The sequence below is a fragment of the Phalacrocorax aristotelis genome, chromosome 8 (assembly GCF_949628215.1).
Source record: "Phalacrocorax aristotelis chromosome 8, bGulAri2.1, whole genome shotgun sequence".
In the NCBI taxonomy this organism is placed as follows: domain Eukaryota; kingdom Metazoa; phylum Chordata; class Aves; order Suliformes; family Phalacrocoracidae; genus Phalacrocorax; species Phalacrocorax aristotelis.
In genome coordinates, this window is record NC_134283.1 from 20476725 (window position 1) to 20501034 (window position 24310).

General features: G+C 37.2%; 1 protein-coding gene across 4 annotated transcripts in view; it reads left to right on the forward strand.

The window, feature by feature from the left end:
* NFATC3 (nuclear factor of activated T cells 3) overlaps positions 1-24310 on the forward strand; it is a 74877-nt gene that overhangs the window by 20140 nt on the left and 30427 nt on the right. For all 4 annotated transcript variants that reach the window (XM_075101660.1, XM_075101662.1, XM_075101661.1 and 1 more), the window contains exon 3: positions 8971-9133. In XM_075101660.1, coding sequence (XP_074957761.1) covers positions 8971-9133 — 163 coding nt within the window. The remainder of the gene's footprint in view (positions 1-8970; positions 9134-24310) is intronic.

Sequence of the window (24310 nt, forward strand, 5' to 3'; positions counted from 1 at the left end):
ATTTTGGAATTGTATTATACTTAGGTAGGATACTCAGCAGTCCTTACATGGCATTTTTCTTAGCTCAGACTAACATAGCTCACAAAAGGTGAGCACTACTGAAAGATAAAAGCACGTGAACCTATAGGCGTGTGGCAAGATGGGGTGTGGATCTAGGTTTTTTTGTGGGATGACCAAAATAGTTACAAAAGTAGATACTCAGTTAAACCTGCTTCCTCTTGTGGGCAGAACTGAGCAGAACTGAATAAAAATCAATTTTACTGCTTTCATTAAGAAGTAAAAATATTTTTTCAAATGTCAGAATTTATGTAGAAGCTGGCACTGAAGAACTTCTCTAAATATAAAATGGGCAAACATGCAGAAGACAATAAAAACTACACCTATTCACAAGTAAACTATGTAAAACTATTGAGCTGTATACATTTGCTGCCAAAAATATAGTCTGACTATTGAATTAGTGGAAATGGCTGCATTGGCAGCTGTAACCTCAGTGAAATGGTGAATTACTTAACAGTTATAGGCTGGTCCACAGGTGCTAGGAGAGTATGCATCTTCAGTATGTTAAAACATTTCATTTTGTCATATAATATTTTATAATTTTGATGCTTATAAAGTAGGGGAGCTAAGTTTACTCTTATGCTTTATGAATAAAAATGAAATGCAAGAAGATCCACTGTTTCTTAAATAGTTTATGACAGTGACCAAAAGTAAGCACCTCTGTTGCCATAGTTAGATACTAATTGCAATTTATATCTTCATTACATATAGTAATATATTAACTGTAATATATTACAGTTAATATACTTTTTAAATGTCTTGGTTGTATTGTTAATTACAAAGTAGTGCAGCGGGGTGTCCAAGTGTATTAAGTGACTCAGACAAGTGTGCACGCTCAGCTGCAATAAACTGACCCCTGGTAGAAGTGGGGATAACTTACCTCACATGTGACGTGGTGTGAAATGGGCAGATAGCACCTTCCCCTCTGACTGCTATCTAAAGCTTTGTAAATCTGTAATCTAGTTTATCTATTGAGTCCTGACTGTTTTCCTTCTTTCTTCGATGTTCAGTAAGTGTGTAATACTGAACAAAACTAAAAAATGTGCAACGTGCTGCTGAGCAATTTAATCGAATTTCAGGTGCCAACCAAAGAATTTTGTCAGATGACAGCTTGTATTTGGTCAGAGAAACCCTCATCTGCCAGTGCATAGCACATGAAAAATGTGTGTGTGTTATGTGCCTCGAGTCACATTTCTGCTTCCTTGTCAAGGATAAGTCTGGACAAGTGACAATAGACAGAGCCAGTGCAACAATTTCTTTCAAATAGGTAAAAAGGAACTAAGTAGTGTCTTCTGTATCTAGGAATAATGAAGTCAGTGATGTCATTAACCAAGTACCTTGGCAGATGAGCACTCTTTTGATGGCAGATTAAATGGTCATTTTACAGAATATTCAGCAATGATGTTATTTGATCATCTTATTTATTACATTTCTACTCTTGTTACTGTTACTTAAGATAGCTCTTTCTTCCACGCCCCCAGCCTACCCCCAGGATGATGGATAGGAAATAGCTTTATCTGTATGTCTCACTTTTCCCTCCCCTGCACTTGGAAAATACCTTTCTTTTTGGGATCCTAAGGTAGTGATAGTAGATCTGGCCTCCCCGTTTGCTTAATACCACAACATTTCATGAAGACAATGGTTTTATGGCTTCTTCTTGTACGTCTACTCTTAGAGCTTGAGTTTTACTGACAGAAAAACCCCGAAATTTTAGGTTTTTGGGGATTTTTGGTTTGGTTTTTTCCACTAAATCTCTTTAAAAGACCTATTTGTAGGCTTTTGCATAAAGTTACTTCAGATTCTTTTGTTAATTAGATTCTCTTTTTCTTTAACTCCTTTCCCAAATTGGCTGTTGGAAGGGAAACTTAGATGCTTCAAGTTCACTTTCTTATTTCGATAGTGTATGTCAGTATAGGTTATAAATAGTCTAGAGAAAGTGTTTCTTCCTAGAGTCTCTTCGTATTCAGGTATCTAAATGTGATCTGCTTGCTCACACTGCACCACCATCTGAAATGGTTTAGTATGCTCATGTGAATTATCTTAAGAGAGTCCTTAAGCCTTTGAAACTTTGAAATTTCTATTTAGTAGGTATTTATGAAATCATTTAATATTGGGAGGCACTTCAAAACTGACCCCTTTCAATAAAATTTTCTTGTTTAGATTCCAGTCAGCCTCCTTGAGTACAAAGCTGCTGTATTAGAAAGATGAGTAGCAAATAATATTTTGAAGTGATATGTATACTTGTTTTACATAAATCAATGTTCTTGGTTACAATGTATATAGTTCTTCTGTATCTGATCCATCTCCCCTGAAACAGGTTCACAGTTGTAAGATTTCCAGGAAGTGAAAAAAAACCAAAGTAGTAGATAGTCTGTTTTACAATACTTTTTAAAAACTTGATCAAGGGGAATAAGAAGAATATAGGGCTGACCCAGAAAGCTCTATTGAGCAATCAGTATAATATAACAGAAATACTTTTGGTGAGGACTTGGGACTAAAAGTGCAATTCATAAGAGCTCAGCAACATTTATGTGTTAACAACCATGGTTACAGTGTTCTGGCGTTAACAACCATCACAGACATGGCCAGTAGGGATGTAGGTAACGTGGGGCACTTCCTTAGAAGTGTGGTCAATGATGATGCAATTGAAAATGGTGGGGGTTCTGTTAATTTTGCTTTTATGTTTCTCATTTCATTTTCTTTTGCTTTAAACTTTACGACTTAACAAGAATGCCTAGTGGAACAGTAAGTTCTAGGTTCTGTAAAGTAGATGTTGAGAATCTAATTTCAAGAAAATAGGCACTTTGTAGGGTAGTAAACTTAATGAGTCATTCATTTTTTTCTTTAACCCCTGAAGTATTGATGGGAACAAACAGTGGGTTTGTATCTGGTAGGTAACCAGGCAATATTCATTAATTGGCAAAAATCTTGAAGTAAACCTAGTTTCTTTTACTGTGTCTTCTCTCATGGAGTTCTTAGACTTATACATTGATTTTTAAAAACTACTATATAAACTGATGTTTGTCTTTGGACTACTGTGTCACATTTAATCTAGAGCACTGAGGATTGACGAGATATCAAGTAGTTTGTTTCAGTGGTAATGAAAAACAGGCTTTGATAGATGTATTTACAGTTCAGGAATCTCTTCAGTGATGGATACGTAATGGCAGCTTGAGAGTATTTTACCTGCAATTATCAGGCAGTTACTGCAAGAAACTAGTATTGCTGAAAATATTGTTTACCCTCTCAGAAAAAAAATAGCATAAATATCGTGGTAGATGTCTGAATACTTGGACAAGTTGCTTCTCTTGTCTGAATCCTCTTGGAAGTTTGGGGAGTAGAGAAGAACAGAACTATGGTCTATTTTTAACATAACTAGTGGGACTTTGGTCTTAATTTTAAGAAGAATAAATCTTTCAATGCGAGTGGGCTATAGGCAAGCTTACTCTGCTAAGTAGTTATCATCTTATTTTGATAAATAGAAATAATACCAGCTATGCTATGTTAGCAGAACTTTTAGTGAAAATATTTGCAAATCGCTGCCTTTGAAGATAAGGACACACTTGAGACAAGCAAGAGGACTTTGAACCTCTTGAATTTTTAATAAGCTAGGCTATTGCTGTAGTGTTTACAAACCATTAGTGAATCCAGAGAAATTCAGGTAGGTTTAATGCAGGACCTTTGTGTTCTACATGTGATTCAGCTCTCCACTTTGTTCTGAAATGATAAAGCATAGATTTTACTTGGCAGTATATTGTATTGATACTTTGACAGCATAGTTAACTGTGGGTCTGCTAGTAATAGAATAGTCATAGTTTGAATGTAAACAGTATTTTAAAAGTCTGTTGATAAGCCACTGTGGCAACTGGAATGGCCCCAAAATTCTTAGCTCCAAAATTATTCCACCAGGGAAAATGTTGCTCTGTTCTAGTAGGGGGGAGCAGCCACAGCAGTATTTTGGCTCTACAAGCATTCTGGAAAAGGACGGTAGTATCGAATTGTAGTTATGATTTGAGATTCTCGGGGGTTTGCTGTGTTGCAACATTGACTTGTCACAGGATATGCTGTTGATTAATCTCTGCAAAAACTTGGCTATTCCACATCTTTTCCTCAGCCCATTGTATGGTTAGTGGGCTTTTTCCACACAGTGACAGATTTTGATGTGTTGGGAGGAGCTGCAAGTAGAAAACGATATCTTTGCTGCAACTAAGAAATAATGAAAAACTTACTCTAGGGGATCTGTGAATATCAACCAGCGAAAGAAGTAAGAACTTTCACAAGCATCTGGAGATCCTAGGGGATATCTTTAAAAGGTTATTACTGGGATTAGTGGCTACAAAGAGGAACACGTTCATACAGCATGGCTAAAATAAGTTCTTATATCAGTTCCACCTTTGTTAAAAATCTTTCTGAGCAATGAGTCCAGGAGATCATTAGGCTAAAACTGAGCTAATAGCACAAGTGCTTCCTAAAACTGAGCTAATAGCACAAGTGCTTCAGCTGACTTACCAGTGTTAGCAGTTTGTCTGCACAGAGCCCTAGCTGTTTGTCCAGTGAATTACCTAGAGTGCTACAAATGGAAGGTAACTGTTCTAAGGTTTTACCTGGATTATTTTCAGTGGCTCTCATAAGCTTTGTTCTTCCTTCTGTCCCACATGTACTGCTGTGGGGCCACAGTGAAATGCAAACAAGCAATCTTGTTTCTGGGGTTTGTCTCTTCCTGTGTGAGAGAGGCTCAGTCAGGCTGTGAGCTGGGCCCTGACTTCTGCAGGTCTGGCTACTGAAGTCCATATGGATGCATTTGGCTGTTCTTATGATGAACATTAGGTGTTTCCTTATCAGTTTGTGCATCCTGAGTCAGTTCTGTTTTAGAGATAATTGTTGCACAGGAAGAAGGTATCTGTTAAATTAATACTGATAAAATTATTACTTCAGTGATAATTTTAAATGCAGTGGCTTCTGCTGAGGATACTACTGAAGGGATCCTTCTTTACCTCTGAGTTTCCTTTAATAGCTGCTCTTCTCCAAAGCCTTTAATCTCAATGTGATAGGAGTATAAGCTTTTGGAGGCTTGCATTAATCAGGCTATAAAACTCGTTATTACTGGAAGAACATTTGTAGGTTTACAGATTAGTGCTGTTTCAACAACATGCTAAGATTTGATTTAATGAAAGTTTTAGAATGACTGTCACTCATTATTTCTGTTTCCTGACGTGTCATTTGGTGCTTTGCTTTGGTTACTGCATTGCTAATAAGGTTTCTACTCATTTAAAGAAAACAAAAAATTAGGGAAACTTCTTTAAAAGACTGAGTCACAAGCTATTGTAACAGTAATTCAACGAGGAAGCAGGTAGAATTTTGCATGAAACATGGAAATGTCTACAGATGTGTTCCTCTCCCATCAAGTCTGAATACTGAGGTGTTTTAAATAATGAAGGTTATTACTTCTGTTAATCTTTTGAGCTAAAATGACTTTAAAAAACCACACAGTTAGAATCCAGATCAGCTGCTGGGTTCTGAATGCAAAGTTAAGTGGCTTTATCAATAATGGGAATGCTATAGTGCTGTGTGTAAGCTTGGGGAGACAGAAACGTTTTTGAAACACCAAATTTTTGCTCTTTTCTGAAGCAACTGAGGCTCTTATTCTTAAACATGTTCCAGGTATTTTAAGAGTAATGCAACAGTAAATTTTGAACTTATTTAAGTTCTGGACTATCAGAGATCACTGGAGTTCAATGCACAGTTTACAACTGATAAACTGTGGTGAGTTAGAAGTCTAGCAGTTTTACTGCTGATTGTCACCTAATGGTGTAGACTGCGCAATATTTTCTTGAGAACGGATCCTTAAATACAGTAAAGCTAGCAGCCTCAGGCTGACTTTCACATATGAAGCATCTGGTACAAAAATAGCATTGCTTCATATTGTAAAGTGTTTAATATATACAAACTTGTTACCTCCTGCCCCCCCAAACACTGACATGATTCTTCTGTTTTGGTATTGATTTCTACATCATGTAAAAAAACCCCAAGAGCTTGTAGACTGTATTCAGATATTCTTTTAATTTATTTAGTGTTCAAGCTTGTGGGTTCATGTCACTTTCAGAAGGTGACGGTGCTGGCTATGGATTTCCCACTCTGCCTCTCTCCCACTAGTTCTGTTTGAAGAAGCTGTATAAACAACTGGGGCTCTGGTAAATTAACAGGATTCAAAAATTTACCTTTCAAAATAAAACAGTTAGATCACTGATCCAGCTTCATGTGTTTCTCTACAGCATTTGTCTCAAAAAAAAAAAAAAAAAAAAAAAAAAGTGAAAGGATGAAATGGAAGGAGAAATATGTTAAACTGATATCCTCACAGGGCAGAATGATGCATGATGGTGTGCCCTAAAACTACTTAAGATTCCACTGCTGCTGTGAAGTTGAGGGTGATGGAGACAGCAAGAAAAAGTTTCAGAGAGAAACAACAGTTTGGGTTTCCAACATCTCACTCCAAAGGGAAGCAGCTGTAACTCTCTAGCTTACTATATCTAGAAGACATCAGTTTGCAGCACAGCCTCAAAGGCTATGTAATTTATTTGGAAAATTGTGTTTTGAAAGCTTTCCAATGTTTAGATGTTTTAGGTATCTGCGCATGCGTTGTGTGCTTTCTTGCTCTCTCATGCTGATGTTTTCTATTTGTTTTCAAAGAATGACAAAATCTTGAGACTTGGTTATTTTCCTGTCTGTTTGGTTTTGTATTCCAAATATTTTTTCAGGAGATAATGGGAGTCTGATACAGCTTGTGCCACGTTATTATTAGTTAATTGTAGAAGGAGTAAACCTCTCTGAGAGGCTACATGGAGAGTGTTCACAAGCAACAAATACGTTTTTCTCAACTGAGTTTAATACTAAACTTTCAGTAATACCTGCCAGTAATTGGTATATAGCCTGTGGTGTGCATGTTACATCAAATTCTCTTAGGGATGGTATCTGTTCACTGTGTATACCAACCATTTTGACTTGGAATATTTGGTTATATGGAGGGAAAAAGGTTTCCAGAAATACTAAAGAAAAAATTCTCACATGCTACATTCCTTTTTAAACTCTTTTTAGTATCTTCTAATCCTGATGTTTTCTTTCCTTTTTCAGACTGAAGACTTGAGTCCTCTTTTCCTTCAGTAGCTATAAAAGTGAATGGCAAGGTCTAGTTGATAGCCAATAGTAGCATTTAGGCAGTATGCTTTGGCCTGTGGTAAGTAGCTGGAAGGATTGGGCTTATACTGCACTCCAGTCAGTTTCCTCTAATTGCCGACATCACCAGTCCTCTCCTACCCAGTAAATACTATTGCTGTGGAAGGACCAGTGATCAGACCTCGTTACTAGGGGAAGAGGAGACTTTGCTGTACACTGAATGTTTTGGAGATGATTTATTGCTCACATTTCTTCCTTTCAGTATGAAGAAAGGGAAGCATTCTTGTTCCTCCCATTGCTCTCAGAAAGGTGCTTCAGGAGATGAGGCTTCTATTATAACCTGAGCTCTCTCCTGAACTGCACAGTAGAGGCACTCCACAAAGCATCAGGTCAGCAGGCTTGTAGGTTGCTCTCCTATAGCAAGTGGTGCCGTTTCCTCTCCCTCTTCCATGCTTACGGACAGTGATTTTTGTAGTAAAAGGTAGATGTATGGTGCTGCAGGCTGAGCCCAAGTCCATCCAGATACTTGCTAAAGACAGAGCTTTCTTTTTTGTTCAGTCCAAACATTATCTTCTTTCTCAACTGTGGATAGGTTTTATAGGTCTTAGCTAAATTCTCCTGAAGGTATAAGTTGTCTTTCTTGGACCTGTGGCTGTTCATGTTTGTGGAAATTTGCGTGGCTTTGCATGGGTGGTGGGGTTTTTCCTGTCTTCCTGTAAAGCAGAAAGAAATGGAATTGATCTTTCTCAGATGATGATACAAACCAATACTTGTCCATCTCTTTAAAACCTAATTTGCTTTCCCTGTTGGTCCAAGTAAGGTAGGACAAAACTATTTTAATAGAAACTTGTTTTTATTGTAAATGCTCGTGTTGGTACACAATGCTGTAAAGGTTCACTTTTAAATATTTGTAAATTAATTTGCTCTACCAGGTAATTACTGACTTGAATTTGACTGTTCACCTTATTAAAATCATAAGTCTATAAATCTGTGCAGGTAAATGGGTAGGTATGAAAACATTGGTGATATTATGTGGCTTATTTCCCTTTGAGGTTCTTCCATTTTACTTCTATTTTGCATATTCTATTTGTATCTGTACTGCATTTTGTTATCCTTCTTCCCTGGAGTAGTTTTGCTGCTGTGTTTAAGGGTGTATGTATAATCTGCAGATAAGCTAAGCGTGTAGTTCAGGTGTCATTGTTGCAGTAAGCGTTTACACTTAGATAGGACTACTAGCTTTAAAAGTTAGGGTCATCATATGGAGTTCATTTTGATGATAGTTAGCTAAGTGCAGTGCTTTTTGGTCTGAGAAAAACAAACCCAACAAGCTGGAAGATCATAATGCAGAGAGCTGAAACTTAATGACTTACATATTGAACTTAGACTGTTCCCATTTGAACTTGCTTGCTGATATACTTGAAGATAAAAAATTAATATAAAGGCATTATAGAGTAGCACTGGTAATGTGGGGCCGGAGGGTCATACAGTACCTTTCTTTTAATCAGATATTGGAAGGAAGAAATTCCACTTTAACAACCCCAGAAGAAATAGTTAATTGAAGATTTTAATGCACCAGCAAAATTTTTGAATTTTCAAGTAACAGTTTTAGGATAATAGCTATTCTTATTTGGTCATCATTTGCTAGGGAAATGACATCATTGTCTGTATTTTACAGTTACTCTGTTTCTACTGTGGCCAAATGGCACAGTTCATTTAACCACAGTGTGCCCGTCTTGATTGCAGCACTTCTTCATTGCCTCCTCTTGACTGGCCTTTACCAAGCCATTACGGGCAGTGTGAACTGAAAATAGAAGTCCAGCCTAAAACTCATCACAGAGCTCACTATGAAACAGAAGGAAGCAGAGGAGCAGTAAAAGCATCTACTGGAGGACACCCTGTAGTGAAGGTAGGAAGTCTGGCTTTCCTGAATAGAAGATAATTTAACTATATAGGTATTTACAATGCTGTGAATTGTTACCTTGTGTGAAGCTTACAGTCCTTCCTGGGTAAGATTTTCTCCTTTAAATGTAACTTGTTCAATACCAAAGTTAGTTTTAGATGTTAAAAAAATTTAGTTTCTTACAGCACATGTACAACATAAAAACATGACGCAGTTTTATGTTTGAATGGATTCAACATGAACTTTAAGGAGGAAGGAGTGTGCATGGGTGCAGGTAAGAAAAGTCACAATAATAGATTGGCTGGAGCTATACTGAAATATGATACAGCTTCATTTGAATCAGAAATCGTCTCTCTTTTGGTGTTGAGACAGCTTTTGAATGCTGTAAATGCCCCTTGTTCATGGTTTTATTAAGATATTTCTGTGAAATGGTAACCGTAAATTCTGTTAACCTTCACTTAAATGTTTGGCGTAAATTAAACTTGACTCTCTTTCTTCAGCATGAACCAAAGGTTATTACTCACAGGTTAATGGTAGCGATCTCCTTTAAAAATAAGACATCACCTAGTTTCACTAGACTTAGACGGGTTATCTGTAAAGGCGAGTAAGACTTGTTTCTTGCTTTCTTTTTTTGACATAATTGCCATTATCTTAACAGAATCATGCAAGCTTTGTTGTCTCTTAGAATATTTTTGATCAGTTTCAAGAAGATGCGGTAGTGCAGGCAGCAGTCCTCATCTGGCTAAGAGAGGGTGGTGACACACTGACTGTTTTGATAATTGGTACCTGCCATTAACAGTTGCTTTGGCCAGGTTCTTTTGCTAATGCTAAATATGCCAAATGCTAATGGCATCTAAAACGTATTATTTAAATTCTTTGCAAACACCATCCAGTTATTGTTGAGCTCAGAATTAGATGTAAGGTCCTGCTAGATTAGGCTTGGCATTCCTGAGAAAGCTTTGCCATCATATTCTCTTTGAAGGGAAAGATGTGCAGGTTTGCTACAACTGTGTGCACAAGATGTGATATGCTTGTCTCTGATGCTCAGAGTACAGGTAGGTACACAAACATCTTACTCTATGCTGGGAAGACTACTGGATTAGTTAGGGCTAGTCACTGATGTCTCCTCTAACATCTGTGGTGTCAGCTGGCTCATGCAGCTTGAAAGGGAACCCACCCTCTCATTCACTGGACATGGGGAAGACTGTGCTGAGGAACTGTGGGACTTAAGATGTCTTGCTTTATCAGTTCGCCACATCCTTGGATGAAAGCAATGTCTCTCTACTTATTCACCTTAATCTTGCTTAATGGTCTTTATCTTAATCCCAAACCAGGTTAAGATAAAATGTTACTGTTCATTTATAAGTCAAATCGGACAACAGCTATAAAATCTTTATAAGACAAATGGGGGGGAGGGGAGGAATTAACCTGATTACATTAAGGTTACAGCAGGGTTTGTCTTCCCTCCCCCCCATCCAAGTTATTTCCTGTTCTTTTCCAGCAAATTAGCAGTCACAGTTTCAGTCCTTAGTCTTTATCACCGTTGCAGTCTATACACTAAAAATGTGTTTGATCTATTTATCCTATTCCAATAGTTGGAAGGAACTTATCACTATTTGGGACTAGATGCAAAGCGCTAATGGGATTTGCATAATCAGTCCCCGTTCTCTTTCTCCTACTCATACTGTAGTATAAACATGTTATTGCCTTTTCTCCTTATAGTTTATTCCTTCTCCCTGGCAAGCAAATTCTGTCATGCTTTGTAACTACGTCATTTTTGGAACAGCTCTAATGTTACACCTATTTAAATTCTGCTAGTACGTCTTTATGTGTCTTGGACTATCTGCTCCTTTTTTCCTTGCCTAAGCAATCTCCTCCCTCCAAGCTCTTCATCTGATTAATTTCTTCTCTCAACCTGACACGTATTCATATTCTTTGGGCTATTTATCAAACTGTTTCTTCTCTGATAGCTTACCATGAACTTCTTAATTCTTCCCTTTTTCCTCTTAAGACTTTGTGTCTTTCTTTCTCTCCCTCCAAAAAAGGGCTGGTTGTCTGCACCCTGTCTTCTTTCTTGTATGTCTTTCCTTATCCTTCCATTTTCGTTCTCAGTCTGAGCTATTCATCCAACTTTCATGTTCCCTACACAGTTGCTCAATGTTTTCCTTCTCATCACAATACCATGGCCTAACCAGCTCCAACTTTCTGCTGTTGTCAGACCCACCAGATTTCTTTGCGCAGTAGAGGCAAAGGTCTAGGGCTTATCAGGGAAGTCTGTGCTGCAAACTAGGGAAAATTGAGGATGCCTGAACTAGGCTGGAATCTGAAAGTCGTCTGGGCACGTTTCTTCATATGGAGCATTGCATTGGTTTAGTGGTGCAGAACAAGTAAACACAACTTTCACATGCAAAGGTGCTGGCACTGGAATTTAACACATCATTAATAAGGAGAGAAACTTGAGAGATTTTAGCTGACAAAATAAGTCTCTGCTGAGCTTTTACGGACTGCATTAAAATTATTTACTTTTTTTTCTTCCCCTGTGTGTTTGTATCTTGCACTTATGTTTGCGTTAAAGGAACTTGTTTTGCTGACATTTATAAGATTTGACAAATATATGTAGGCTTTCTTTTGCTTACAGGACTAGATGCTTCTAAGCTGCAGTACTAGCTGCAAGTTAGAAAAAAAGCAGATCTGTAATCTATGTGATTTACACCAATGATTTTAAAAGCTATTTATTTGCATTAGAAGAATGCTGTTTTAAAAATGGGGAGACTATTTGTGTCTGACAGCCTCATGCTTAAACACATGGATTATACTATGTGTCTCTAAATTAAAATGAATACAAATGGAAATCAATATTTTATTTTGCAATTTGGTCTCTTCCAGCTGTAGAGGAAATTAATTGTTGTGCTTGATGAGAGAGAGGAAGTTGTTACAAAACAAAACATTGACATGTATTAACTTTTTACTTACTGCTGCAAAAAAACAGTTTGCTAAGGGCTGAGTTTGGTAAAAGGTAAATGCTGAATAGCTATGAGCAGATGAAAATTGCTTTATTTAAATAGAAAAGTGAAATCTTTTCCAGCACTTCCAGAAGCTTGTTATCCAAATCCAGTTCATGATATGCATTACTATTTGTTACAGACTTAACATCTCTTTTTGGTGCTCGTAGTTTTACACTAGTCACTTCCATGTGCGTGATCATTGCAATAAAGTACTCAGCATTTCCTTGTGTGAAATAACTGTATGTTAACCAGGGTCAGAGATGAGAAAGTGAGTGACTAGAATAGAATATTTCAGTTGGAAGGGACCTATGATGACCATCAAGTCCAACTGCCATGTCTTTGGGTACCTGGAGGCCTGTATGCTTTTGCTTGCTACAAAATTTATTTTGCTCTTGAACGTTACTTTATAGAAAGCTAATGCATTTAATTTCTGAATTGTGAAACCTCTGTAGTTCTGTATGTACAGTTTTGATGTATTTAATGATTTTAAGATAGGACATAGCTTCAAACCATTAATCTATTACTGCATGTCATTAATCTATTACTAATACTGTACCATACCTGTTGCTAGGAGACTAAGCTTCTGACAAATTTGGCATCATCTGTGAGTACGTTTAATCAGCTTATTTCCAAATGTGAGGAAATGAAATGACTGGAACATCATGCTTTGCTTTGTACAACCATTGACTTTAAGGAAGCAGATTCTGTAACGAAATTCTCTTGTTTTCAGTTTTTATTAATGCAAAATAAATAGCAGATACTTGCCATCTTGATTTCAGCTTTCATGGGAGTATGTTCCAGCTAATCCATGTGATCAGGAACAATATTTTATCTTGGGAGAGACTCTGCAAGATAAAACACTGACAATTTTCACAGGGAAGGAATAAATAACTTGGAGGAATGGTTAGCAGGAAGAAAGGTGGCATGCTGAGCTTCTGTCAACCAAATTGCGTGGAAATTTTGTATTGCATTGTCAGAAGACATAAAAAGAAAGCCTCTGAGTACTGTCGACCTTTACCATTCTAAATCAATAGGTTGGAGTACGTACTTACCCATCTGTGAAGCCTGTTAAACAAATAGCTGCCACGTTTCATCTAACTCTAAAGGAATGATTGTCACTGCTTGAATTTCCCACCCTTCCCATAGGTCAAGTTGTACATGATAAAAATAATGTTTACGCTTAAAATTTGCTAGAATGAGATTTTACCGTTATCTATAACAGTTAGTCTCTTCATGAGACTTCACTTGAGTAATGCTAATGATCAAAAACAGAGCAGGAGGGCACATGACGAGGATCTCTCAGGAACTTTTTTATTTTTGTATTTTAGCTTTCTGATCTGAAATTACTTTCCTTTTTAAAACAAACTTGTTTTGTATATTGTGTTCCTTCTCTCATGTCAACTTCTGCAATTTTCTGAGTTTAAGTATTTTAAACTTAATGATCTCTTTTGGTAGTAAATTCCATAAGCTGTGTTTGTGCTCAACAAGAAGCATTTCCTTTTTATCTTTTGTCCTGTTACTAATGAGGGTGATCTACATGATATTCTTCTCGATAACTGTACAATGTGATGTACTGAGGGACTGCTGAGCTAACAGTTACATTTTAGCACCCTTTTGTGTCCAAGGAGATCTGTCCTGGGGCTGTTTACCACAGAGGGAATCTGTTCTAGATGTGAACTATGATAAGGGTAATTTATTCTAAAACTGATGGTGTATCTGCAAAAGACACTGTACAGAATCGACTTGTGCATGCACACAGGACAAATTTGGGACAGTGGTAGCTATTAAGAATTTGCCTGTACCAGAAGGTTCTTTTTGCCATACTATGAAGGGCTTAAGGGTAAAATCATTCATCAATTCCTCTGCCATAAGCAAAATAAAAACTAGTTTGTTTAAATGGTGTTATGCTTCTAGTCACCGACAAGTAAACAGTAACCTCCTGTGTGGGGTCTAATGGAGATCTGTGAAAGAGGGACTGAATGTCAGCTCTGTTTAAAGTGATTGCAGAGCTTGAAGTCATGACTGAAGAGCTGCAACAGAAGAAAAAGTAAACTAATTGAGCTAAAGTAAACTAATATTGAACTACTTTGAAAATTCTGAAATGTGAATGTGTCCTCAAAAACTCTGCCTGAGTTCTGGTGGAAGAATCTATAACCTACAAGAGAGAATCTAACCAAGCAATGCCAGAGATGATCTGAGAAAAATAAACGCACAAAGCTTCCTGGCCTGTAATTCTGTGGCTGTCACCTTCTCGCAGGTGCTCTGTGTGGCCAACTCATGTAACTACTTGAATAACAGGTGTAATATCAGAGTTCTCCCTGGTCTCTGAGCCCAGTAAACAGCACGATTTTTCTGTGTTTTGTAACCCTTCCCATTCCTCCTACCTTTCACTTTTCTATTCTTAATTTTGACTTGAATTCTTCCCCATTTTGTATATCACCGGGCTGTATCCCAGCTCCAACTGCCTACTGTTGTTTGGGGATAACAACCCGCAAAGAAATCTAGAAGGCAGAAGGTAGGTCTCAGCCTCTGTGAACCACGTGATGGGCTATATTGGGAAAAACATTGACCTCTGGATAAGACTCTAAAAATACATATCTTTCAATCACAGTTTGATGACTACACAGGCATCTTCTGCTCCAGAATCCCCAAAATGGATGGTAAAAGCCATGTTGATTCATCTACTATATATTTGAATATTCAGTCTAGAAAATGCAGTAATTAAAGTGGAAAAACATTTAAAACTGCACATGGGATGACACATTCATCTGCTTTTTGTATCATGTTTACTAAAATGTGAAGTAGTAATTTTTTTCCAAAGTAAAACTAATTTATGACGGTTTTTTTCTACACGTTATGTGGGAATAACCTATTTCTTTCCTGGAAATGCTTGTCCAGAAACTGTCCATAGCATAATTTGGCACTGGGAGTTAGTATTTCAGGAATAGCAAATTTTTTTTCTACAGTGTAGAGCTAACTGCAGGTGGCTGGTGTGTTGTGATGGCTAGTGTGTTGTGACTGGCAATTCTGCACTGTGTGAAGTTGTACTATTAGTCAAACACTATTTTAGCTATGAATTGATCTTTTTTTGGGTAGCATAGAATGGGACAGGAGTCCAAGCTAAAACACTCTTCAAAATATGCCTGAAATTAGTATTTATAATACTTTCAATCCTGTCTGCAAGTAGTGAGTGAGTGTTTAAGAGTGCAAGATTTCAGAGATAGAAATCCAAGTTTTTAAACCTTGAAGGATGTTCTGTACATTGTGTAAACATATGATATTATGACCAGTAATGCACTGATATTTGCAGTGACTTGTTTGCTTTAGTCCTTTGCAGGACCAGTTTGTTTTTGTGATGAGCTTTAAAACATTTTTAAAATTGGACTTGTGCCACTAATAGTTTATTAAAGTTTGTTCCTTTTATGTGTCACTATCCTTTGTCAGAATTGCAAAAGTCTGTACTATATTAAAGCCTTCAAGTCAATCCACTCCATAGGTTTATTTAGCAAAAGAGGAAGGAGGATGCTTTTTTGATGTGCATGCTTTTGTTTCACAGTTGATGGAAAGGTACCTCAAACAATCAAGTGATAGAAAATAGTACTGCACTTCAGGAAGGGGAAGTAGATGTTATTTTGGTTTAACATATTTAATTTCAAAATCAGAAATGTAACTCTTTATAACATTATAACCTTTGCAGAATCAGAATGAAATAAAAAAAAAATCCCATGTGCTGTTAAGACTTTCTGAGCCAGTGGTTGGGGTATTGTGTAATAGGTCTGAATGGAGTTTCTTCCATTATTTTCTCCAGTTTCTTTTTAACTGTCCGTTGAAGATTATAGGGCAGCAGTCAGTGCACCTCTGCAAAGCCACAAGGGTTGACTGTGGTCAGTCTGACTTTTGGTAACTTCCCTAAACTCTAATTTAGTGGTTTCATATATATGGCTTGTTTCAAGCTTTTCAAAATGCAACTCTTGATACATTCATGGTAAATTGTACTACTGGTGTTAGTCACTCTGTGTTTCAAATTATGTTCATCTTCATGCCTTTGGATCTCTGTCATCCCTTACTTTTACTCCCAGGTCATGGTTAATAAGTGTGCTATTCACTTGGCAGAGTAGCCCTTCAGCTTTTAAAGCAATAGTCTTCATAGTTCTTTAGGAAAACAGCTGCACAGCACTCGGAAGTGAAAAGCGGAGAAATGTCTGAAAAAAGTTTGGTTCTTCTGAGACATGCATCAGTGCCTCTGATATTGTTGTCCAAAAGCTTCCAAGCTTGTGGGTCACATCTCTGTTGCCTCAGAGGGCAAAACATTTCAAAGGCCTGGTTTGCTTTTCTCCTTTAAATGAACATTTAAAATATTATTTTACTTTAGAAGTGGACTAAAATTTAATCAGTGAAGGTTCTTATATATATTCTATTATATACTATATATATTCCATTCTATCTTTACTCATACAGTCTTCCAAAGTAAAAATACCTAATTCAAGAGAACAGCTATATCTTTCCTATCACCTCCATATAATGGGGCCTTCGTTCTCCTCCTTTGCCCTCCTTGCCTTACACCCTTAGAATTGGGGGGTGTTCTAAGGAATACAGAAATCACTGAAATGCATCCAGCTGCCATGAGACTATTAAGGAGTAAATAACTAGTTACAACATGCTTTTCATATCGAGGCACTGAAAACCCTAGCACATCTCCATGTGAAGTAAATGCTTAGTAAGTGCTTATAGTTCTTTACACAGCTGGGTATTTCCTTCCCCATTCTTCAGGTTTGAACTGAGGATTTTTATAGGGACACTGGTGCACTTGGTGAAGCTGGAGTTGTTAATCGAGTCTTTTGTTCTCTGACGTTAATTCCAGTTTTTTCCCCTGACGTGTCTTGTATTTCAAGACTATGCCCTATTTTTAGGGAGGCCTATTTGTATGTAAAAGCTTTCTTTCTAATCAGCCTACTTTACCAATTCAGTAATGCCATAAGCAGTGAATTAACTGTGCAAAGACGAAGCAGCACTAAATTGTTGATAGAATCTTCATCTTTAATTAGCAAGCAAAGAAAAGGCACATAAAAGATAAAACATGAGTATTAGACCCCAGTGAAGGTTTGATTAAACATGGCAATTTCCTAATAAATTCTAGAAAGTTCTGCAGGGAAATTGTATTTTTTTAAACAATCAGATGGGTTTTGGCATTGTCTGAATGTAATTAGTATCATAGTATTGCGTGGTTGCTGAGCATAAAATTTAGCTAATGAAATTATTTTTGTAATCTCCACACATACCCCGCCCCCCAGTTTATTTCCTTTTTTTTTTTTTTTTTTCCTCTAGCTCTTAGTCTGAAAGAGTAGGCATGTGAAACCCTGACATCACTTCTGGATTTAGTGACACTATTAGGTATTGGGGTTTTTGTAAATAAAGGGGGGGTTTGGTTCAGAAAAACAGACTATTTCGAAGTGTACTAGTATTATCTGATAAGTACCTGTTTACTGTGCGGTGTATGATTTCTTAAGACCTGAGAAAAATATATCTTGTGGATAAATATCAGTTACATTTGAATAGAGATTGGTAATACTTGGCCTGCAACAATAAATAGAAAACATAGACAGGACCTTCTGTAATTTAAAAAAAAAAAGGGGGGGGGGGCAGGGAGCGGAGGTAAAACTTCTAAATATTAGAGACTAAAAAAAAGTTTTCTCACAAGCTTGTTGACTGTTGCAAGCTTTCCTTTAGGTCAGCATGGAGCTGATATGTGAGCCAGAAGTGACCCCAATATAACCTGCATGTAATCTGGAAAAATGCTAGCTGCTTCTTTCCAGGTTGATGCCTCTTATTTGATGTGACCTAATTGCTTTCCTTAGCAAGGAAAAGGTTCTCGCCGCAGCCACAAAATTCCAAGTTTAAATGGTGCTGATCAAACTTAGCCATTTAGTCTCTAGTGTTACACATTTTTAAGGATTTTCCATATGTGCATTAAGAACGTATGAATGCTTTTGTAATATAAAATATAACTTCTTGATGATCCAAAAATTCTCTCTTTAACTTACTGCCTTTGTAGTTACTTAGTAAAAATTGTAAACTAAGTATTGACACGCATGCATGAGTTTACTGTGTGCTGTATAGTAATACGGCTGGAACTGCTTTGGCGTGAAGCTCTTCTGGCTTATCCTGTAATGACCTTCAGTCTTTAGCCTTCCAGCTTTAGTTTAACTTACGCATGCACTGACCTTTGCTATGGAAACGATATAGAAACAGAAAAACAACTTGGCTGAGTTTCCTCTGCGAAGCGGTGGGTGGTGTATCAGTATTCTGTTACAGAGGAGGGTTTCCAGAGGTTGGTAGTGACAGCACGCAGTAACTTACTCGTTGTCTACAGCACACTATTTGCTGCTCCTGGGAAAGCGGTATATCTGTTTTTTGAAGTAAAATTAGTAACTTTTTTCATAGTGTGCAGCTTTAGGATTGTACATTAACAGAGTAAATGCTGGAGGGTATACTTGAAAATATGCGTAGTGCTCAACCAGTAGTTTTAAGTTATGGTCTTTCTGTAAGTTACCTACAAGTGGATCTTGGGCAGGCTGATATTGTAGCCATTTATTGTAACGCGTCTTCGTTGTGGTGATTCTGCAGCATGTACCAGTAGTTTTGTAAAATGCTGATAATTTTAATACCTGTGGTCTATATAGAGACACTGTGTTCTTACTTTTATATATTGTGTATCATTTACTAAGGTGAACTAAAAGTACAGATACTATGGCTTCACTAGGTATTTGAACAAAAAGTAGTATCTGTTCTTTCAAGATAATTATGTAGGTACTTTCATTGAAGAACAATTAGCAATGTTTTTTTACTGACTTAAATGTTTGGTCTGTTCAACATACAGAATTGTGCATAAAGCAGATGAGGTAGTAAGAAAGCGTCACCCCACTGTCAATGAAACGAAGAACAAAAAATTTTTTTTTAATGAGAACAAAACTTTATTTAAAATGAATGCATTTTAAACTTCAAAATATGTCATTTTTTTCCTCATTTGAAGTTGATTTGGGGTAGTAAGTCTTTTTCATTAATCACAAGACACATATTGCATCAGTAATGTCAATTCACACTCCAAATATCATCATTCTTTTGGGGAAGAGGTGACACCATTCCTAGGAGATGGAAAGTAGTTCAGATTCTGCGATAATTCAGTCTCCAGTTAGGACTAAGCGGGGTGGGCAGAAAGTTCAGCTTTGCTTACTGTGTAAAAGATTTTGTGTAGGGAGAGATCCCAGGCTTACTCTCATCAGGATTAGTCATATAATGAACTTCAGAATACTTCTACACTCTTCAGTGAACTGCTGAATGCACCTGCAGTTAAATAAGGTAGGAGTACTTTCAGGTGAATTAACAAAGCAATCCATCATTGTGCTTTGTTCTCAGGAATGGTATGACCTAGGTTGTCTTCAGTTATGTGGTGCTAGGTACAGTGTGGTGGTTTCACTGATGGCCTTGAATGATTATGTAATAGAAATTAGACAGCCTCTCAACCAGCTATCGGATCATTTTGTACCTACCCTTGGCTCACTGGCCCCCCCAGACTCTTCTCTTTGATTACAGACACTGTAAATTTTCAATTTAACTCCGGCAGAATCCATGTTATGCCTCAAGTTGTCAGCTCACTTACTAGAGAAGGCTGAAGGAGAAAATGTTAATTCCAAAGCACATGTTTATGTAATAAAGGTTGGGTTTTTTGTCAATTGTTGGGATTTTTTTGTATCAACCTGTTGCTTTTGATGTCCCCAGCTGCCTCAAGGTTTTAGCTAGTGCATAAGGCTGCTGCATTAGCACCCATAGCCTATTAAGCTTACTGTCTTTTTTGCTGTAAATACAGCTGTTGGAAACATGAGGACGCTGTGCAACCTGCTTGTTGCTTGCTTAGGACCATGATAAGTTTCCTTTTCATGTGGCTCCCATTACTGTAATCAGGCCCTGAATTACACTAATATGCGAGATGGGGTTATGCTTTTCTTCCCCACTCCTCAGCTTGCTTACTTGCAATGCTTACTTGCACGCATTGGCTATATTTATGGCTTTACATCGTTCTTCTTTTACACTGTTCTCTTTATTTTAAGCCTTGAAAAAAAAATGCAATAAATAACCTGTAATGCAAATTATAAATTTATGAAGTCTCTGCTACCTTGCCAATATGTTACTACTCTGCCTAATCAGATATAACAATATTCCGGTACCTTTAACAGGACTTTGTTGCAGATCCTTGACAGCAATTCCTTTTGAGGCAGAGCTATAGTGTAAGCATCCAGTTGACATAATTCGGGGGGGCAGCCTTGTTGACCTGTTTAGTTTGAGACTGGTTTACACTAGCATCGCTTTTAAGTATGTATGAGATTTTCAGGGTTGTGTCCTGATATTATTACAGATTGTTTTTAATTAGGAGAACTCTTATTTATAAGTTTCTTTATTATAAAATGCATAGGTTTCTTCTAAATTACTATAAAAGTATCTTGTGTTGCATTATCATTTTTCCTTGTAGCTTCCTTGGAGCACTGGATTTCTTGTTTGTTTTCATTTAATTTAATATATAAACCAGAAGGAGGGTGACTAAAGGTGGTACTACTGTGTGGGTTCTCATTGTGAGGGTTCTGTTATTTCTTCTGAAGCTGTGGTAACACAGTTTCAAATTTCTCCTTTGGTATAGCTAATGTACCATAGCAATGCAAGGCTGTGAAAGAGCACACAAGCTTGTATCACAAGGCCATCATACAGAAAATGCACTTGATAACCTATAGAGATATCTAATCTGTTGCTGGGGTAGGCAGGTTTGACAGACTTTCCCCCACTTTCCTCCAACATGCTTTGCAGGCCCTCTTTGTCTTCCTTAATAGTCTATCTGGGCAAGCATAGAAGGTGAACTTTGCTCAAGAATCATGGAAGCAAAACTAGTGTTAGACATGTCTTTGAGCAACTCAAATGTAGCATATGGCCATAGTCTTATAGGCAATATCACTGCAACTGCTGGCAGGGGGCATATTTTGCTACACTAAATTAAGTTCCTGCTCTGTGTAGCTTCTGTAGAGGACTGTTTCTCCACTGACTGTAGATAGACAAGCTTAGTTCTAAAAGTATTCCTCCCTGCCCACCCTTCCCCCACCCCACCCCTGCTTTCTTCTCTGGGATCACTAGTATAGAAATACATACACTTGGTTGTTAAGGAAGGGGGAGATAGCTTTATTTGGCAATTAGCTTTGTCACAGTGACCCCATTTGGAAGTTACACAAATTTTTGTATAGGTCTGGCTTATAATTTATGTAATTCCCAGTATGAGAGTGAACACATTTAACGAATGTCATGTTTAGGCTGTATTCCATTGTGTTAAGATTTAACTTTGAGGAAAATGGATGGTGGAGTCCCGGTGTTGAGAACTTGGGACAAGATGGGTGCTGTAAATGCTAAACTAATCCATGTCCTTAATTTTCTTTAAACTCGTAAAATAATTCAGACTCCTAGAAAATACGTATTTGGTAATAAAAAGAAATCTCCTTGAAAGATGCTGGAGTCCTGCATCAAGTATAGAAAGGAACTTATGTGTTTATGTACATAATTGATGTCCCTGTTATGCTCCACTATCAACACGACAATAGCTAAGAGTAAAGTTCATTGTGGTTCAGTTGTGTTCCTGTAGTTTACAGGTGACTTGTGACAGATGAAGGGGGAGAAACCTGTCAGTACACTGTCACGGGAGGTTCTTTTTTTCTGCTGTAACATTTATAAATGCTTGAATATCACATTTCTTTACATGAGAAGCAGCTCTGGTAGTCCAGACTGTCTCTACTCAGTGTACTCAGTGGCTGAGGTGTGTTTTGTGGGTTTGTGTGTTGTTTTTTTTCTTTTTGGGTGGGTTGGCTGGTTGGTTTGGCTTGTTGTTTTTTTTTTTTTTTTTCTGGATTTAGCTCTGTTTGTACTGAGAACTCCAGGGAGAACAAAAACATTTTATATATTTGACAGAACAAAAGTCTGCAAATAACAGACATACATATATAAATTCAAAAAATGAGACCATGTAAGAAATGAATTGGAAATATGTCAGTTAAAAGACAGGACATTCTATTTGATAAAATCTGCCATGATTTTTAAAGATGCTTGGATTTTTGTGGCAGATATTTTTTCCTTCATTATAATTAGGGTCTGAAGGGGTAAGGATTGTGAAGCCTGTGAGGAGATGCGACTTTTTGATTTAATGTTATGAAGTCAGTTTGTTCTGCTTGACTGCACGCATGACTTCTTGATGTTAGCTGGAATCAGGTGGGGAGACTGATGAGAATCCCTTGAGTTTAAGGGCAGAAACCAGTCTGCTCTAGTGCAACCTTGTTTGTTGACTATGTACAATGCAGTACAAATGTAGTTACGTTTTGTGGTAAAAGTTGAACTGGACTGGCCTCTTAAATGCACTACAGCTGGGAGATGTACATCTCCCAAGAAAGGTACAAGGAGATTTGAGGACAGCAGACTTCAGAATTCTTTGACTATGAGCATGAGAAGCAGCACAGTCTCCTTAGTGCAGTAATTATCTTGAGATCTCCCAGCCCAGAAAAGCAACAGAAGCAGTAATTCAGAACTGTTTCCTTTCTTTCCTCTCCATTCACTGAAAAAAAAAAAGGTAGAGGTGACATTTTCTGACAGCAATCTCATAATCCAAATAATGTATTCATTCTATCAAGCTTTTGTGTCAGCTGCTCAAGATATGCATGTTGTTGCTCAATAACAGTTATATGCTCTAGCTTGTCTGAGATTTTTGTCTGCAGAATGATTCAGGAATTATTTTAGATTGTGTGTGTATGTGTCCTTCTTGGTGAAGGACAAGCCTCAGTTGTTGTTGTGCTGGGTTTATTTGAGTAATCTCAGTTTTGTTTGTCTTAAGTGGGTCTAGAGCTTTGCTGTTCTGCTTCTTGATCACATTTAACCTCATTAGGCAAATGGGAAGAACACAAACCAAAAATAGTGGAAAGGAAATACAACAATGCTGTTATATCTAGATGGGTGAAGCAGAGTATTACATCTTGGACAGAAGCATTCACGTAAGGCTGAAAGCTTTGAGAATGGCTCTTTAAAGTTCCAGCCTTCCATCAGAAACCAAATTTCAGTTCTTGACTGAGGAATTTCTAATATAGATGACCAGACTGGTAGGTGCTGCCATACCTGTAACTTGAACGTTAAAACATTCATTTGGTGTACATAAAACTTACTGCATCAAGATACAAGGAATCTACAGCAATGCTCTGATTTCTGGGAGTGAGTGTGCTTTGGGTTTTTGTACTGCCGACTACTGGTGTTAAATTACTCTTGTAAATAGGTTAAATTGGTTTTGTTTGGGTTTGAAGTGTTAGTTCGTAAAGAGCTTGGATAATATTGTTGTGTGACCAAATAACTCTCCCTAGAGACAAAAATATTGACATGACAAAACCACATTTAAAGAATGACTGTTGTCTGGCCTTCCCTCCAGTTTAAACATAGGTTGATGTTGAAGTTGATGAAATGTAAATTTGTTCTACTGCTTTTAAGAAATTATATAACTTGCAGTGTGCATCAATCTGCCAATGGCAAGAAGGTGAAGGAAGCTTCATGGATTTATAAGACCTATTTTATACACTTCAGATTTAAAATTGCAGCGGCTAAAGGAAACTTACGTGTTACTGTTGGTTAAATTAGTTTCCTTAAATTTTCTGGGTCATATGTTACCAATGTACTATTGTAAAACTAGCTTTTTCTTTTAGAGTTTGTTCATTTTTTCCCTGATGTTTCAATGTGTTTTGTGCCTAGAAGTACTACTGTTAGCTCAAGCAACAGGTGCTTTTATGACAACTGAGTGCATTGGTGGGTAGTCTTAATTCATGCATCTTTCCTTTTCTTAAATATAACTTATCAAATCTTGGTTTTTAAAATATTTTCTTTGCCAAAAATAAACTGTACTTTACTTTCTAGCGATTAATCAAATTTTGTTTTTCCTAACATGATATATTTGCATTCACAACACCTCTTAAGTTTAATAAAACTCACTATTGCATTTCATAGTAGAAAAACTAAAATATTTTAGTATTTCTAGAAACTAGGTGTATCTTGGTAAAACTGAGAATTTGGGTTTGATTAAAAGCAATGTCAGAAACACACCTATAACATCACATAGCTTGAT